The sequence below is a fragment of the Haemorhous mexicanus genome, chromosome 11 (genome assembly GCF_027477595.1).
Source record: "Haemorhous mexicanus isolate bHaeMex1 chromosome 11, bHaeMex1.pri, whole genome shotgun sequence".
Taxonomy (NCBI): Eukaryota; Metazoa; Chordata; class Aves; order Passeriformes; family Fringillidae; genus Haemorhous; species Haemorhous mexicanus.
In genome coordinates this window covers 7,269,500-7,285,290 of record NC_082351.1, presented here as the reverse complement: position 1 = coordinate 7,285,290, position 15,791 = coordinate 7,269,500, and the positions used below count along the sequence as shown (strand labels likewise).

The following is a 15,791-nucleotide window of genomic DNA, read 5'->3' as shown; positions in this document are numbered from 1 at the left end:
TCCTTGCAGAACCCCCCTGCTTGCCCCTGCCTGGAGTCAGGGCACAGGCACTCCCTTTGATAAACGCTGCGGCACCCAGACCGTATAAAACGGGGGTTTATTTACAGGGTGGGGGCGCGGGCCGCAGCAGCAGGGCTAAATGTAGCCGATAACGTCGTTGCAGATGATGGGCTGGCGGCTGCGGCTGTTCATCAAGGCGGTAAAGCGGTGGAAGTCCGTGGCCAGCTGGGCGATGTTGCTGTGGGACTGGTGGAAGCAGGCGCCCTTGGGCTGTCCCCCCAGCCCCAGCGGGCAGGAGAAACGCTTGGTGGCATCGCGGCCCCCTGGCCGGGAGCCGTCGGCCCCCCGGGGCCGGGCCATGTTGGCCAGCTTACGGCGCACATTGCCCGAGAGGCTGAGCAGGAAGGCGGGGGGCTTGGCCAGCCGGCGGGAGGGCTCGGCGGGGGCCCGGCGACGCGGTTCGGCGCCCACCTCGGGCAGGTCCATCCAGTTCTCCACCAGGTCAGCGAAGCAGTTGTCGCCCAGCACCAGAGGCTGCCGGTTCCGGCTCTGCGACAGCAGCGCTACGGTCCAGTCCTGCGTGTCGGCGGGCTCCAGGGCCCGCCACTGTTCCAGGCAGGCGTCCGAGGTGGATTTGGGGCGAACACGGCGGGCGGGGGCGGGCGGTGGGGCGGCGGGGCCGGCGGAGAGCCGGTGTGCCCGTTGGCAGGGCAGCAGATGTCGGCGCCGCACGGGCACCTCCTCTTCCCTCCAGGTGCCCCCCGACGCCTCCGAGTACCCCGAGTCGAACTCCAGGCTGCGCTCGCTGGCCGGGGGGGAGCGAGCGGCCGGGCCCCCCCCCTCCTCCTCCTCGCCGCCGGGATCCAGGCTGCAGGCCGAGTCCGCCGCCGAGCCGGGGCGCGGGGCGCGGGGGCCGGGCCCCGTCGCCCTTCCGGGGGGGTGCGGCGTCTGCCGCGTGCCGTGCATGTGCGCCCGCGGCGTCGGCCCCGCGTCCCGCCGGCACCACTGCAGGGAAAGGGCACATCAGCACATCGTCACCGCGCCCGGCCAGCACCGCCATCCCCGTCCCACCCTCCTCGGCACCCCGCGCCCCCCCTCGCCCCGGCTCGTGGGGGCTTCGCTGGCGCCATGGGCGTGCGGCAGGGTGCGGAGAGCGGGCAGCAGGTCCCGGCTTGCCTCCAGCCCCGGGCCCCGCTTTCCTGCGGCTCCTGCGCGGAGCCGGCCGGCGTGCAGCGGCTTGTCGGGTGAGCAAGCAGGCACCCAGCCCCGGCCGTGCCTGCGGGAAATGACAGAGGGCCACGGCACGTAGGAGCGGGCGCTCCACTGCCCCCCCGACAGCCCCTCGAGTGCCCCCTTCTCGGTGAGGAGGCAGCCGGGACGCCCCTCCGGCAGAGTCCCACTCGGTGGCACGGGGCCAGCGGCAGCCCCGGGGCACCCGCCGGTGCTGGGGTGGGGCTCTGCCCCCGCGCGTCGGCAGGGCCACCCACCCACCCTGTGCCCTCCAGCTGGGGACACCCCAGGTGACGTCAGGGGGCAGCCAGGCCTGCACCCAAGGCCCGGGACCCCCCAAACGCCGGAAAATACAGGGGACCAAGGCAGCCAGGGCTGAACGGAGCACGGCCGGGCGGGCGCTGGAAGGGACTGCTGGCTCTCGCAGCCGGGCCGCTCCTCGCTCTTGAATTCCTATTGTCTGAACCCAAAAGCAGGGTGTTACGTCCGCTTTCCTTTCCGCGCTGGAGTCGCGGGAAGCTGAGTGTGCAGGAGGGATTGCTTCCAGGACCGATAATTCTGTCCTCTCTGGCTGGCCCTGACACAGCTGCTGGCAGGGCCGTCCTTGTCCCTCTTCACGTCCCCGTGCAAATCCCTGTCCCCCTCCCCGCTGGCTGGGACCCTCTCATCCAGCCCTAGTGGCATTGTGCCACCACTCCGAGCCGCCCAGTCCTGCTGCTGGCCGGGAACACTGGGGCAGCCGGTTGTGAGGTGCTGGGTAAGCATGTGGCAGGCCCAGGAGAGCCGAAGGGCCACCCTGTCACCGCCGTCCCTCGGGGCAGCCCAGGTGGGTGGCAGGGTGGCAGCTCCGGGGGGACGGTGCCGCTGGCACCTTGACAGCTGGACACTGTGGCCGCTGGCCACCCGTGTCCCCACACCGCCAGGGTCCCACCGGGCGCACACGTCCCCCGCGCCGCCTTTTGCCTCGCGTATAATGTCACGGCCTTGATGTCACGGGCAGCGCCCGGACGTCACGGCAGTCCCGCAGTCCCGGGGCGGCGGGGCGCGGGCACGGTGGTCCCGTCCCGTCCTGTTCCCTCCCGGTGCCCGCGGCGGCACTCACCCGGTCGGCGCCTAGCTCGTCTGGGCGGGCGTTATGCATGCCCGGTGCTGCTCCCCCGGCACCGCTCCCGGCCCCGCTCTCAGAGCCGCCGGTGCCGGTGGCGGAGCGGCAGCAGCAGCGACAGCGGACGGAGCGCCCGGCCGTGCCCGCCGCCTCCCGGCGCTGCCCGGCGGCCCCGCCCCGCCCCGCCCCGGCCAATGGGGCCCGCCGTAACGTGAGCCCGGCCCGCACCGGCACCGCCGCCCGGGGGCCCCGCCCCGCCCACGGACCCCTCCCCGCCGCCCCGGGGCCCCGCGCCGGGCACCACCCGGGCACCGCCGGGCCAGGAGGGATCCGTGTCCCGGCCGGCGGCACCTCGGGCACCGGGGGTCCCGCAGCTCGGTATGACCCGTCGGGAAGGAGGGCAGCCCCGGTACAGAGCCCCGGCGGAGGCATCCCCCGTCGGCACTCCACGCCACCGGGCTGCCAGAGCCGGGCTGGGCGCTGGAGGAGGGAAGGGAAGAGTGACCCGGGCCGCGGTGCCCGTTAATTGGGAGCTAATAGCGCTTAATGGGGATCCCGGGAGAAGCGGCACTGGTTTGCAAATGAACGAGAACACGGCCAAAAATTACCTCCCACCTAATTTTCCCGGTTCCCGAGCGTGCCGCGTGGTGAAGCGGCGTGGGGTGGCAGCCAAACCCCACGGAGCTGAGAGTGGCGAGGGGCTGGGAGCGGCGGCGTGCAGAGCCGGGGGCACTGGAGCCGTGCCCTGTCCCTCCCCTGGCCGGGACGGCCACCATGGGTGGGGATGGACGGCATGACGCCGGGCCGGGGTGGTGCCCAGCAGCCCTGGCAACCGGCTGCAGCTTGTCCCAAACACCCAGCGAGCCATGGGCATGCACGGACACCTCACCTTCCTCCTCCTCAGCCTCTGTGCCCCGGGTAGGTGCTTCAAGGTCGCAGTGTTCGGGGCAGCCTTTGCCAGATCGTGGGTGGATGACTGAAGGAAGGCAACAGAGAAGAGGCTCTCCTGGGTTGCTCCCAAATTCCTGGGGCTGACCCCAGGATGGGCAAAGGGATTGGCAGCTGTCTGGATGGGATGAGGCGGGGAAGGGGCTCAGGGCATTGCCCGGGTGTCCTCAGGGTGTCCTCAGCATTGCCAGGATGTTACTGGGGCTTCTTTTGGGCATCACTGTGGCATATCCAGACACCACCGGGGTTTCATCAGAGCATCTCACAGAGGGAATTCTGGGGCCTCCCCAGGGCATTGCCAGGGCACACCTGGCAGGCTGCGGTGACACTCTCCTCTTTGCAGGGACTTTCGTCAGAGCAACAGGTAAGAGCGGGGTGTTTGGACCCAGCTGTGTCTGCCAGGGAAAGCTGTGCCTGCATTGGTGCTTAGAGCTCCATAAGCACAGCTGGATGAACCATCAGTGGTCCCTGGGGTCTTCCACCAGTCCTGCCTGACCTGCCACGTGTTGTGGCCCTGAGTGAGGACACAGCGTCAGGCACCCGCGTCACTGAGGTGACCGTGTCCTGCAGCAACTCAAGCAGCAGTCCCAATGTCACCCTGGATAGCATCGAGCCCGACCACCCCTTCAACTCCATCGCCATCAGCTCTGACCCCACGGATGCCACCACATTCCGGGCAGAGGTGTGGCTGGGGAATAGGGAGTGGGGCAGGAGCTGGCAGGCACCCTGCTGAGTGACTGTGTCCCCATGGCAGGTGACACTGCGTGCTGGTGCAGAGCTCGATGCCCGCCGGACAAACCAGTACACACTGATCCTGCGGGCTGCTTGTCCTGGTGAGGATGAGGTGGAAGAGCGGCTCTTTGTGCGGGTGACAGCAGGGCATGTGCTGCGCTGTGACAGCCCCTTTGCCAGTGCAGGTAGGAACAGGGGGGCACAGGGCAGTGGGGGCTGTGGGTGCCAGCCAGCACCAAGCTGCCACAGCTGTGCTGTGCTCCAGAGGGTGATGTGGTGCAGGTGCTGGCAGATGTGGCGCCCCGGACACCCCTGTACACGGTGCTGCCACAGCCACTCGGTGGGCTGACGGTGAGTGGCATCTCCCTGGAGGCCACATCCCCAGAGAAGAGAGCAGTCTTGGGGACAGCAGAACCCCGGGTATGGAGGAGGGGGACAGGGGTTCCCATCACCTTCTGTTCTGCAGTTCACGCTCCGAAACCGCAACACACCACTCACGCTAACCCGCCGGGGCCTGGTGCTGGCACCTGACAATGGTTTTGATCCCAGCAAGGACACCCAGGTGGGCACCAGCAACCTCAGGCTGGTCACAGCCACCTCTCAGTCCACTGGGGCTTAGCCCCTCCCTGGCCACAGCTCTCCACATCCTGCTCTGCCCATTAGGCCCCTGTCTACCCCTGGACCCACAAGTGCTCCCGCCCTGTCCCCATCCCCTTCTGCATCTCAAGTCGTGTCCATATCCTCATCCCTGTCGGTATTCCTGACCATTCTAGTCTCCAGCTCATACTCATCTCCATCTTCGTGCCTCTTCCCACCTCTGTTCCTACTCCAAAGCCCATTCTCATCTCTTGCCCCCTCTCCTTTGTCTCTGTTCCTGTCTTTAAACATTGCTATTCCCGTCCCTGTCCCCATCCCTGTCGTGGGTGCCACCTGGGGCTGTCCCACAGCTGCCCCGGTGCTGGCCCACAGACATTCCGCTTGGAGATCGAGGTGATGGATCGTCACGGGCACAACTGCAGCGGGGCTGTAAGGGTGGAAGTGCTGCCATCACGCCGTCCCCGTGTCACCTTCCCGTGAGTGGGGCTGGGCCAGGAGGGGGGTGCTGGTGGCACCAGGCCGTGCCACAATGCCCACCTCACCTGCAGTGAGCCACACCGGGCTGTGACAGTGACAGAAGGCATTGGCCCCTGGGAGGTGGTCACACAGGTCCATGCCAGAGGTAACAATGTCCGCTATGCCATCCTTGCTCCTGTGGCTCCCGCACTCTTCACTATTGATGAGGGTGAGCACGGCAGCAGGATCCCCAAGGACACCCTGTCCCTGTCCGTGTGCCCAGTGTGAGGCCATGGCTCTTCCTGCAGTGACAGGTGAGATCCGCAGCACCCGGCGGCTGCAGGTGATCTGTGCCCACCTGCTCATCCAGGCTTACAACACGCTGCACCCCAATGACCACGCCACCGCCACGGTCAATGTCACCGTGCAGGGGACAGACCGCCTGGCACCAAGATGTGACCCAGCCATCTTTGTGTATGGTTCACGGGGGAGCGGGCTGCATGGACTCTCTGCTAAACCCAGGACATGGGACAGAGGCTGAGCTGCTGGCTGCCCTGCCACAGGTCCCAGGTGTCCGAAACCATGTCCCCCGGCAGCACATTGGTGACACTGAGGTGCACCGGCTTCACCAGCACTGACGGGTGTCTGCACTATGCTCTTGAGGGGCCTCCCTCATCCCGCTCCCACTTCTGCATGGAGGGGCCACAGCTGAAGGTGAGTGGGGCCATGGGCAGTGCCCAGGTGGACAGCAAGCCCAGACCCCACAGCCCAGTGGGACAATGGGACCCTGTGACATGTGCCGTCATACCAGGTTCTGAGTCAGGGCTCCTCAGGGCTCCCTGCTCCCCAAGACCTGCTCATTCTCCTCACGTGCTCCCTCCTTCTCCCCTGGCATCACAGCTTTGTGGGACACCCTGGCTTTGTGGGATACTCTGGCTTTGCAGAGCATCTGAGCTTTGCAGAGCACCTCAGCTCTTCTTGACTCTCCCCTCCTGGCTTGGCAGGTCAACACCACCCTGGACTATGACTCGGAGTCCATGGCTGCTCTGGGCTTCCAGCTCACGGCCACCATTCTGGTGACAGTGGGAGGGCAGCCCCGACAGAGCAGTGAGTGCCCATGTCCCTAGGGTGGGAAAACACCTTTGCCAATCCCCAAACCAGCAGATCGCGGGGGAAACATTCCTTCCCTGCTGCCCAGAGATGCCCACCCCAAGGGTGATGCCTCTGTCCCCTTGTCACCCAGCCCGGCAGAGGCTGTGGGGTGGTGCCAGCACGGCTGAGCAGCTGTGTGCCACACAGCCCGTGTGCCTGTGCTCGTGACGGTGACACCTGTCAACGAATTCACACCGGCGTGCCCCAGCAGTGCCACCTTCACCGTGCCAGAGACAGCAGCTTTCAGCAGCGTTGTGGGGCGAGTGGCTGGCACCGACCGTGACTACCCCCAGGATAGCTTGGAGTACAGCCTGGAGGGGGGGACTGGCCCCGCACAGCCCTTCTCCATCGACAGGCGCACTGGTGAGCGCCCGGCCCCTTCCCCAGCTCCCGCCACACCCATGGCACCGACGGGCTCCCAGCAGCTCACGCCTCCCGCAGGCGAGATCCGCGTGGTGGGACCCCTGGACTCGCAGCAGCAGAAGAGCTACAGGCTGGTGGTGCGGCTGACGGACACCCACAATGACCTGGACCTAAGGAAGAGGCGGAGCCGTCTGTGCGACGTGTCTGTGCGCCTGCAGGTGTGAGGGCAGCCCGCTGGGTGGGCTGTGGTGGCTGCGAGGACTGGGGGTACCCTACCGCTTCCCCCTGCTCCTGGCAGGCTGTGCCGGACCAGCTGCCGGTGTGCATCCCCGAGGTGCAGGAGCTGCGGATCACGGCTGGGTCCCCGGGCAGCCGCCAGCCTGTCACCCGCCTGGTGTGCCAGGGCGGCCCCGACAGCGCCCTGCTGACCTACAACATTGTTGGAGGTGAGGGGTGGCCAAGCCACGGCACAAACCAGCCCTCGCCGTGGTGTGACACTGAGCAGACCCTCTCGTCCAGGCAATGAAGATGGGCGCTTTCGGCTGGAAGGGAACACCCTTGTCTACCTGCCCAGTGACCGAGCCGAGCCTCACCCCTTTGTCCTGCTGGTGGAGGTGTGGGGCGGCTCTGGTGGCCGCCGCCGCCGCAGCAGCTTGGTGGCACTGGTGGTGCACGTCACCCCCCGGAGCACCCCATTGCCACCCAGCACCACCACCCAGCACACGGTGAGCAGAGCCCATGACCGGGAGGTGCTCCAGGGCCCCTTGAAGCTCCCATGGCCCCTCACCCCACTGCCTCCACAGACGCTGCAGAAGGAGCCGCTGGTTGTCCTGCAGACAGAGGCAGTGTGGCACCCGCCAGCCTGGTTTGTGGCCGTGCTGACCATCTCTGGTGTCCTGCTGCTGGCCACCCTGGGCTGCATGGCCCGGAACTTGCTGTGCAGGTGAGCCCCAGCCCGCCTCATGGCATGGCTCAGCCAGCAAGGCTAAGGGCTCACGGCTGCCTTCTGCTCCTCCCACAGCAGCCGGGCCCCTGGCAAGCTGTTTCTGGCCAAGAGGTGAGTGCTGTATGGCCAGGGTGGTCACTCTGGCAGTTGTATTGTCCTTGCAGGCAGCCAGGGAGACACAGTGCACGGGGTCTGTTTAATATTCTCTGCACTTGGCTGTGGCTTGCTGTGCCAGGGAGCTGTCTCTGCCCAGGGCAAGGGTGCAGCCCTGATGGGGTCTATGGAAGCAGAGAGAGCAATTTGGCAAGTAGACCATGGTTTCGGTGGCCAGGCTGGGGCAGAGGATGTGGTGGCAGACCTGCTTGGTGCTCCGGCACTGGTGAAAGGTGGTGGTGCTTGGGGGAGCACAGCTCTGTCATAGTCCCCTCCTGTGCCAGGGGACAATCGGGTAGGTGGATGATGGGCTTAATAGGGTGCAGCTGGCAGGACAAAACCTGGCTGGCAAGTCTCTCCCAGCAGCATCTCTTGGGGCTGAGGCCGGCAGCCCATCACTGACAGCATTCCCTCCCTTCCCCTCTTCCTTCTGCAACTCCTGGGATGTGGTGGAGCACAGCGGGGGCAAGGAGGAGCAGGGACACCCACATGCCAGCAGCCCAGTAAGTGTGTGGCAGCAAGGGTGGGTGCCCTGCCAGGGAGGCAGAAGAGCCCTGTGGCCCTCGGCAGCCTCTCCTGTCTCCTCCCCACAGGGGCAGTTCGATGGCCGTGCTCAGGACCCACGTGAGTGCCCTGTCCAACAGCCCCAACAGCAGGCTCAGGTTGTGTCCCCCAGGGCAGAGGAGTCTGGGGACAGCGGGGATGGGGACCAGGCCCACAGGGCAGTGACTGAGTGCTGCCTCCATTCCAGGCACCGGCAGGGACTATCTCTTCAGCAGCGTGACCGGGGCTCGGCGCTGGATCTGAAGGGCTTGACTTGACAAGGGGCTCCTTGTGCCCCACAGCTCCACGGGGGCAGTGCTGGGCAGAGCACCGGGCGCTGGCAGACAGCTGGTACAGCCCCCGAGGAGGAGACCCATCCTTTGTGGCCAAACCTGCTGCACACGGGGTGCAGCCACACCCTGAGCCACCTCAGCTAGTGTAGAGCTAATAAACGTGTCAGAGATTGCACAGGCGGCTGTGATTGCCTCAGGGAGTCCCGGTGCAGGGCAGTGCTGCTGGTGGCTGTCCTGCTGCGGTGGTCATTAGCACTGTCTCGTCAGCCATGTGAGTGCCGTGACCCAGGACGAGAATTGGCAGCTGGCTTGGCACTGCGAAAAAGGTAATGAGAGCTTCGGCCAAGTCTCCTTCGGTCACAGAAGCATCTCTGTAGCCTCTGGATGTGACCCAGCCGGGGCAGTCCTCCACAGGGAGGTTGTCTGGGGCGAGAAAACTTAGCCACGGGTAATTTTGAGCCACTTTTGCCCCGAGTCCCGTGTCCCCCTCAAGCTCTGCTTTGTTACAGCGCTCGCAGGCGCAAACGGGTGGAATGTGCAGCTGGTTGGCAGAGGGGATGGGTTGATAATTGGGAGGAAAAGTGAATTAGCGCGGGTGCAGGTGAGAGGGACGCCGCAGGAGGAGCTGGGAGCGGCGGGAGGCTTTGAAGGCGTCAGTCAGCGGGAGGTGGGAAACAGGTTATTTGAATTTCAAAGGAGCGCGCCACGGGACGCCTCCCTGGCAGCTCCTGGGGAAATGAAGCGCTGGCGGGATAAGAGGGAAGAGACTAATTTGGGGAGTAGGTGACTAAGGGGAGGGAACGGGAACAGGGGCCAGCCGTGAAATTTCACAGTGAGAGGAGTCTCCTCTGTGACTTTGCTTGAGGGTCCCTTTTGCCCTGAACCCACGGGAACCGTGACCGTCCGGGAATTTAACCCTTTGTGGTACCGGAGTAGTGCGTGAGCGCGTCCCATCTGCGAGACCCCGTTCGGAGCGGCGGTCGGAGTGGGATGGGGAGCGGCCCCAGGGGCTCGGGGCGGGGAGCTCTGAGTGTGGGACCGCGGGACGGCCGGGTGTGAGTTTGTACCGGGGAACAGGGAGTGCAGACCGGCCGGGAGGGTGTTCTGACCGCGGAGCGCCGTTCGGAGCGCGGAGCCGCGGCCCGGCGGGGCGCGCCCAGCACGCGCGGGCCGCCTCCATTGGCCGAGAGCCCCCCCCTTCTCCGCGGGCAGCCAATTAGACGGCGCTGCCCGCGAGGGGGCGGGGCTCTGGCGGGCGTCACGTGTGCCTAACGTGCGCTGCCGTCCGCGTTCGGGAAAGGGCGGGGCGGATCCGCGCTTGAGTGACACTAAATTTGACTTATCAGCGTCCCGAAAGGGCCCCCGCTGGGCGGGACTCGGATGCGGACTGGCGATCAGGGCGACGGGGCGGGCTTTGGACGGCGCGGTTGCTATGACGGCCAGCGCCGGGCCCCGCCCGCCCGGGCGCCGCCATCTTGTTGTTGATTCGAGCGGCAGGGAGCGGCGGCGCTGGGGCTCCGCGTTCCGGTGTCCCGGCCGGGCAGGCAGCGCCGGCCCCGGTAAGCCGCGGCGGCGGGGACTGCCAGGCTGCCGGATGGGGGGTTGAGCCGAGCGCGCTGCCGTAAGGGGAGACCCGGGTGCGGCCCCATGAAGGGTGCGGGGGTACACAGGCACGGCCCCGTGAGCAGCCGGGGTGAGGGGGCAGCGAGCAGCGGGATGGGCCTGGAGTGGAGGGGGCCGTGCGCGGCCCTGTGAAGAGGGGCTGGGGAGAGCCCGGACGTCCCCCTGGGTGAGACCCGGGCGCTTTCCCCTGCGGGGCCCGCCTGGGGCACGACCGGGGCGGGGTTCCCCGGGCAGCGCGGTGCCGGGGCAGGGCCGTGCCCAGCGGGCAGAGCGAGCGTCCCCTCCCTTTGTGCCCTTCCTTCCCTTCCACAGGAGCTGCGCGCAGGAAGGAGCTCGGAAACCGCGGCGGTAACATGAAACCAACATGGTGAGGAGGCCGGTGGGACTAGGGGCCCATCCGTGCTGCCCCCCGGCAGGGGAGGGGTGTGGGTGGGCCCGGGAGCGCTGGCTGCCCCGGTGGGGACACCCGGAGTGCCTGGCAGTCCCTCGGGGCAGGTGTGCTCCTGGGTCTGCAGCCATGGACGGGGACCAGCCTTCCCCGGGGTTTCCTAAGGGAGGGGGTTGAATTAGGGTGGGTGGTACTGGGTCCATATTCCTTCATTTTTAAGCTCAGCATCAGCTCTTTTTTTTTTTTTTCTGTTTTTTTTTTTTTTTCATTCCAAGCAATATGCTTTAGTATGTGCTGCTTTTGTCATTTCTGTCTTGCTCTTTTTTTTGCTCCATCTGCTTTTCCTCCCTTCAGGTTTACTTGGCTTAACTTGGTGTTCAGAGCGTTCAGAGCTGGATTCCAATATTTGGCCTTTGCTAATGAAACGCTGAATGGTGGGGCTTGGGTCTCTGTTCATTTTTAGTGTAATGTGTCTGTGATCGTTAGGGCTGTGTAAATGTAGTTAGTAGCATGTCTCACAAAATAATATGCAGTAGTGTTTTGGGAAAGTCTCATTGTAGTGAGCTGTCACCTACAGCTGATATGCTAACACTTGGGTGCTTGGTCAGGCTCTTGATGGAGAAAAATAATGATATTCTTGTCGTGTATCACTGAATTAAGATTCTGATTTCCTTTTAATGGAAATTCTGTCCGGAGCTTCAAAGTGTTTTAGAATTAGGTGTATCATTATTGCATGTTGCCACTGTAATCCTAAATAGGTCTCTCCTAGTCCCATGTAACAATTTCTTACTATTTTGATTGTGAAGTATTTTTCTGGGTTAGTTTAGCTCTGACCTAAGGTAAGTGCTTTGTTTTGGAGCTGGAAGGAAAGTGGTAGGTTATGAAAATATTTAGTTGTGAGCTCTATAAAGCAAGATAACATCAGGTTGCTTTTTTAACTGCAACAAATCCTTGTTTTTTCAATGTGTTGAATGGTCCTAATGCTAATTTTTCTTTTCCTTTCTTGGAGGATGTTTCTTACCCTCTCAGCTTTTTCAGCACAACCATTTCCAGGTACATGCATGAACAACCTATGCTATCCTGGTTGTAGCCTGTTAGGCTGATGTGAAATGTCCTTTTTCATGGCCTTGCCTTTGCTTCCTGTCTAGTAAGGACTTTTGGGAGAACAGGGGAAGTGATCCTTAGCTCCCGGAGGGGAAGTTGATGTACACAAGGTTATTAGTGTAGGAATCTTTGATGGAAAGAGTAGGATATGCTGGTGGGACACTCTCCTGGACCCTCTGGTTTTTCATTATGCACTTTGTGGCAGTTTTGTGTGTTTCTTGCAAAGAAGAAGAGCAAGTGAGCATGATTATCTGTTGAGGTGAGAAAGGGGACAGTTTTTAAGATCTGCTTCTGATCATCAGTTTCACGTTCCATATGTGGTTGGTTTCCCAGATACTTCAGCTCATGTAAGTATAGACTGCAACCCATAGGAGGTTCTTGCCTTGGTGCTTATGCCTGTGCAGGTGAGAATCAGAGTTCCCTGACTTACAGACTGATCAAGTTAAAGACAAACTGTTTTTCTACCCAGCTTTGTGAGTGCATAAATGATTTTGCAGGTGCAAGGGAAATGGGGCTGGTGCTGGAATGTGGTCTTATCTGAGTTCAGGGTAATCTGCAGTGTGACTGTGTAAGAGTGCAACAATGTATTTTCCATTATCTATTTTCTTGCATATAAATATAATTTTAAACCACATTTTTACATATATTCAAAAATTAAATGTAAAAGGAGTGCCCATGCTTCTCTTCTACTTCTGTGAATCACTGTGTGCCTGATCATCAGGTGGACAGCACTGGATGTGTTCTTCTTATAAAAATATTATAGAAGGAAAAGTTAGATGTGCTTTGAGATCCCCTCTCTTGGCAGATTGTGCAAGTCAACTGACTTGGAAGTTATTCTGTCTTGCATTGCACGTAGTGAAAAGTCAAGGTTAGAGTAGCAAGCACTCAGAGGTCAAAAAAGTGCCCAGGCTGGAGTTGTACCTGTGCCCTTAATCAGCTCATTGGCCCTTTTAACCAACTTGTGGTTTCTTCTTAATCAGGCAGTTGTATGCTCTGCTCATCCCATCTGCACTGCCTGGTTTGTTTCTTTCCTTTTCTCCCACAAGTACAGAGCTTATTCCTTTTGGGTAAAATGATCAAACTCTGAGATGTGACCTTGTTGAGCTTGGCTGGTGCGAGATGAGGAGCCCTGTACAAGCTCGGGGCTGTTTGTTGACCATCTGCTTACAGGGCACAGTCTTGGTCCATTGGATCACCAGGTGTTTGTAAAAAGGTTTGATCACTTTTCAGATTTCAGTGTTTAGTTAGTTTCTCCATGCCTAAAGGTTTTTGTGGATCTGGTGGATTCTGACTGGCATGCTGGGTATGGGATTGGCACTCACTGTGCCTTCCACTAGAATAAGAAATGTAGGTGCGAAGTTTGAATTGGATATTCAGAACCCATGCTCTAGAGGAGGTGTGTTTCTTCCATCTGTGGTTGAATGCAGATACTGAAGCCATGGAAGATCTGACAGAGGCCTTGTTTATTGCAGTGTAACCCAGGCACTTCACTCGCTGTCAGTAGATTCCCCCAATCTGTGTGTCAGGGATTAGCTCATAACGTGTTGGAGATGTGAATGGAGTGTTAATGCTGGGATTTGTAGTCTCAGAAGTTAGTATTGACAAAAAGCTGCAGCCTGATTTGTTTGCTCTTGCATTTGACAGTGTCACATTGGTGCTGGGCAGGATTTAGCATTGAACTCAACTTGCAGAGTTTGTGTGTGGCTCTCTGGTTGCTTGTTTATGTAGTGTGACATGTCTAGGAACAACTGCTTTTATTTCTGACCTCTCAGTCTTTGAGAGGGAATGTATCAAAAACAAGTCTAGTAAGTACAGAGGGTCCCTAGCGAGCTCGAGAAAAGGAGCAAAAGAAAAGAAAATGCGACAGAACCCTCTGCAAGAGTCATGTCGAGTATTTGTGTTACGTGCTGTAAACTGAAGGAGCCCTTCAGCTATATGGAGGAGCAGCTAGCAGTCTCCCTCATTTCTATTCCTGATGTGATAGGAATGCAGAGCAGGATGCTGGCCAGTGTTTAATATCAGGTTTGTTGCTGCTGTCGTAGGGGTGGTGGGGGAGGAAGAGGAAGTGTGTGTGCGTGGCTGCTTGGTTTCTGTTTTGCAGGCACCGCCTGTGCGCGGTGTTGTGCCGTTCTGATGTGGCAGCAGCTGTTATTTTTGGTGTTCCCAGTGTGCTGTTCGGGTAGATGTGCTTCCTAATAGATGCAGTTCTCTTAATCAGTGTGTTGGGCTGCCTGTGCTTCCTGTGTAGTCCATGCTGGTGTGAACCACTCTGCAGATGGTACTGAGGTGCAAGTCCTTTGCCTTCATTTATTTCCACAGGCTCCTCTGTATGCATTTTGAGTGGCATTAACTGTGTGTAAAAGACAAGCTGCCTAAGCTTGCGTTTATATTGCATCAGTCACGTGGTGTCATTAATGTTTGAACCCCTTCTTTGGTAGTAAAGGAATAAGCTTTGCTATTACAGGGTGTTTCTAGAGCTGTATAATGTGCCCACAGTAGTTAAAATGGATGCAGTTGTTTTGTTAAAAAAATCACATGGACATAGCTGCCATAATTATATTAGTAGGGGATCCATCAACCAAATCTGATCAAAGCAGTGAAAGAGGTTATGATATGGATGTGACTGTCCTGGCAGGACGTCACTGCACGTGCTTGGGAGCTGCAGTAGATAACCTTTCTAACTACAAAAGCTAAATCAGAGACAGCTTATCTCCTTCACCAGCTGTCCTGCTTTGCCAAACACTATCTCCCCTGTGTTGGGGCTTACAACCAGGCCTGTTCACCTGCTGGGGTTTAATATACTCTGCTCCAGCCTTTCTTCCCTAGTGTCCATGCCTGCCTGCTGAGGAACAGTCATGGATCCTGCTCTGTTCCACCCTGGTTAGGAATTTTCAGCTAAGGGAGGCTGAGGCAACTGGGGACAGTGTGTCCCCTCAGCCCAACTGGTGACTTTGGTAAAGAGCATCTGCCAGTGCCCACAGGAATGATTGAGAGCATTTGCTTCCTTAAAGGAACTTGTGAATTCCAGTCGTAGTCTCTAGGGAAGGCATGCTCTCAAACATTCTGAATTGACAAGCAAGTAAAGTTCTAAATAAAATCTAATTTAGGACTTGCTAACTCGTTTCCATACATCATTTCGCAGGCTGACTTGCTTCTGGGGTCCTGCTCCCTCTTGATTGTGAGAAGTTGGCTCCATATTCCAGTGACTGCTCAGCCAAAGGAGCTTGGGTGACATCTCCAAGGTAACTTTTTCCTGTTTTGTTCAGAATACATATGCAGCCATCTTGGAGATGCGAAGAGAAATAAACTGCTTGCTTTTTACCTCTCCCTTTGGAATTTTACCCTTCAAGTAAGGATATGTAGATACAGTTTGTGGGTGTTTTGCTCTTGTTTTTGAAGGATACTACTGGAACACCCAGGTAAGTGCAGTAGCACAGAGTGAAAAATTTAGTCCTGTTCATTCACCAAATTGGTGTCAGTTCTTTGTAATAAGAACTAAAATTCCAAGAATTGGAGGCTCACTCATGCTCTAGTAGTTCTGGCCATTCAGGTGGCTGATTTGCAGCTGAATCACCTTATGATGACTTCAGAATTCTTATCATGGTGTGCTTTTTTTGTTTCTCTTCAGAAGTTAGTTTGCTGAAAGTTGATAAGGCTGATCTGATAGCCTTTCAGTTTCACAGAGTTTACTTCGTGCTGTCCTGAATTTGTAAGAAAGTCAATCATTTGTTTTCCCCCAGCTCTTTATCAACAGAGATATGACTCAGTCTATCTGTGGTATAAACAGACTCAAATGACCTTGTTTTCTTTAGACATGGTGTGTTTAAGTAGTGGTTGTCACACAGTTCAGTTTCCTGGTGGGGAAGCCCCTGACCTGGTGGGTGATGGTCTTAGTTTGAAGCTGAGCTCCACAAGTGCCTTCCTGGGGTAGGGAGAGGAGATACGTGGTGCCTTCTCTTCAGGGCATGCTCCTATGTCTGTCACTGCTGACTTAAGTGCTGATCTAAGGTTAAACTGTATAGCTTATATATTCTGTACTGACATTTCTCTGCCCCCCACCCCTCTCCACACCCTAGTTCTATGCTGAGCTGTATTTTCCCCAATTTTTTAAACTTCCAGAGTGCATTAATGCAAAATATCATGTGATCTTTAATTCCA

General features: G+C 59.1%; 3 protein-coding genes across 6 annotated transcripts in view; 2 read left to right on the top strand and 1 right to left on the bottom strand.

The window, feature by feature from the left end:
• Window positions 1–78: 78 nt before the first annotated feature.
• INKA1 (inka box actin regulator 1) lies at window positions 79–2,767 on the bottom strand. The gene is made up of 2 exons (XM_059856930.1): window positions 2,333–2,767; window positions 79–1,005 (listed from the first exon to the last, which is right to left on the bottom strand). Exons 1-2 carry the CDS (start codon window positions 2,765–2,767, stop codon window positions 136–138), a joined length of 1,305 nt encoding a protein of 434 aa, XP_059712913.1. The 3' UTR covers window positions 79–135.
• On the top strand, window positions 2,636–8,693 carry CDHR4 (cadherin related family member 4). Its single transcript, XM_059856201.1, has 20 exons — window positions 2,636–3,253; window positions 3,627–3,647; window positions 3,769–3,965; window positions 4,038–4,200; window positions 4,281–4,366; window positions 4,482–4,577; window positions 4,985–5,088; window positions 5,161–5,297; window positions 5,377–5,542; window positions 5,632–5,782; window positions 6,073–6,175; window positions 6,368–6,583; window positions 6,662–6,801; window positions 6,882–7,029; window positions 7,103–7,308; window positions 7,387–7,526; window positions 7,605–7,640; window positions 8,119–8,185; window positions 8,276–8,306; window positions 8,434–8,693. Exons 1-20 carry the CDS (start codon window positions 3,202–3,204, stop codon window positions 8,487–8,489), a joined length of 2,316 nt encoding a protein of 771 aa, XP_059712184.1. The 5' UTR covers window positions 2,636–3,201; the 3' UTR covers window positions 8,490–8,693.
• Window positions 8,694–9,947: 1,254 nt separating this feature from the next.
• The window catches only part of IP6K1 (inositol hexakisphosphate kinase 1), a 36,943-nt gene continuing 31,099 nt past the window's right edge, over window positions 9,948–15,791 (top strand). For 2 of the 4 annotated variants that reach the window (XM_059856196.1, XM_059856197.1), the window contains exons 1-3: window positions 9,949–10,077; window positions 10,454–10,508; window positions 14,776–14,875. The gene's annotated coding sequence lies outside the window, so the exon portion shown is untranslated. Of the gene's footprint in view, window positions 10,078–10,453; window positions 10,509–14,775; window positions 14,876–15,791 lie in introns of all 4 variants that reach the window. The other 2 variants (XM_059856200.1, XM_059856198.1) reach the window with 2 other exon arrangements.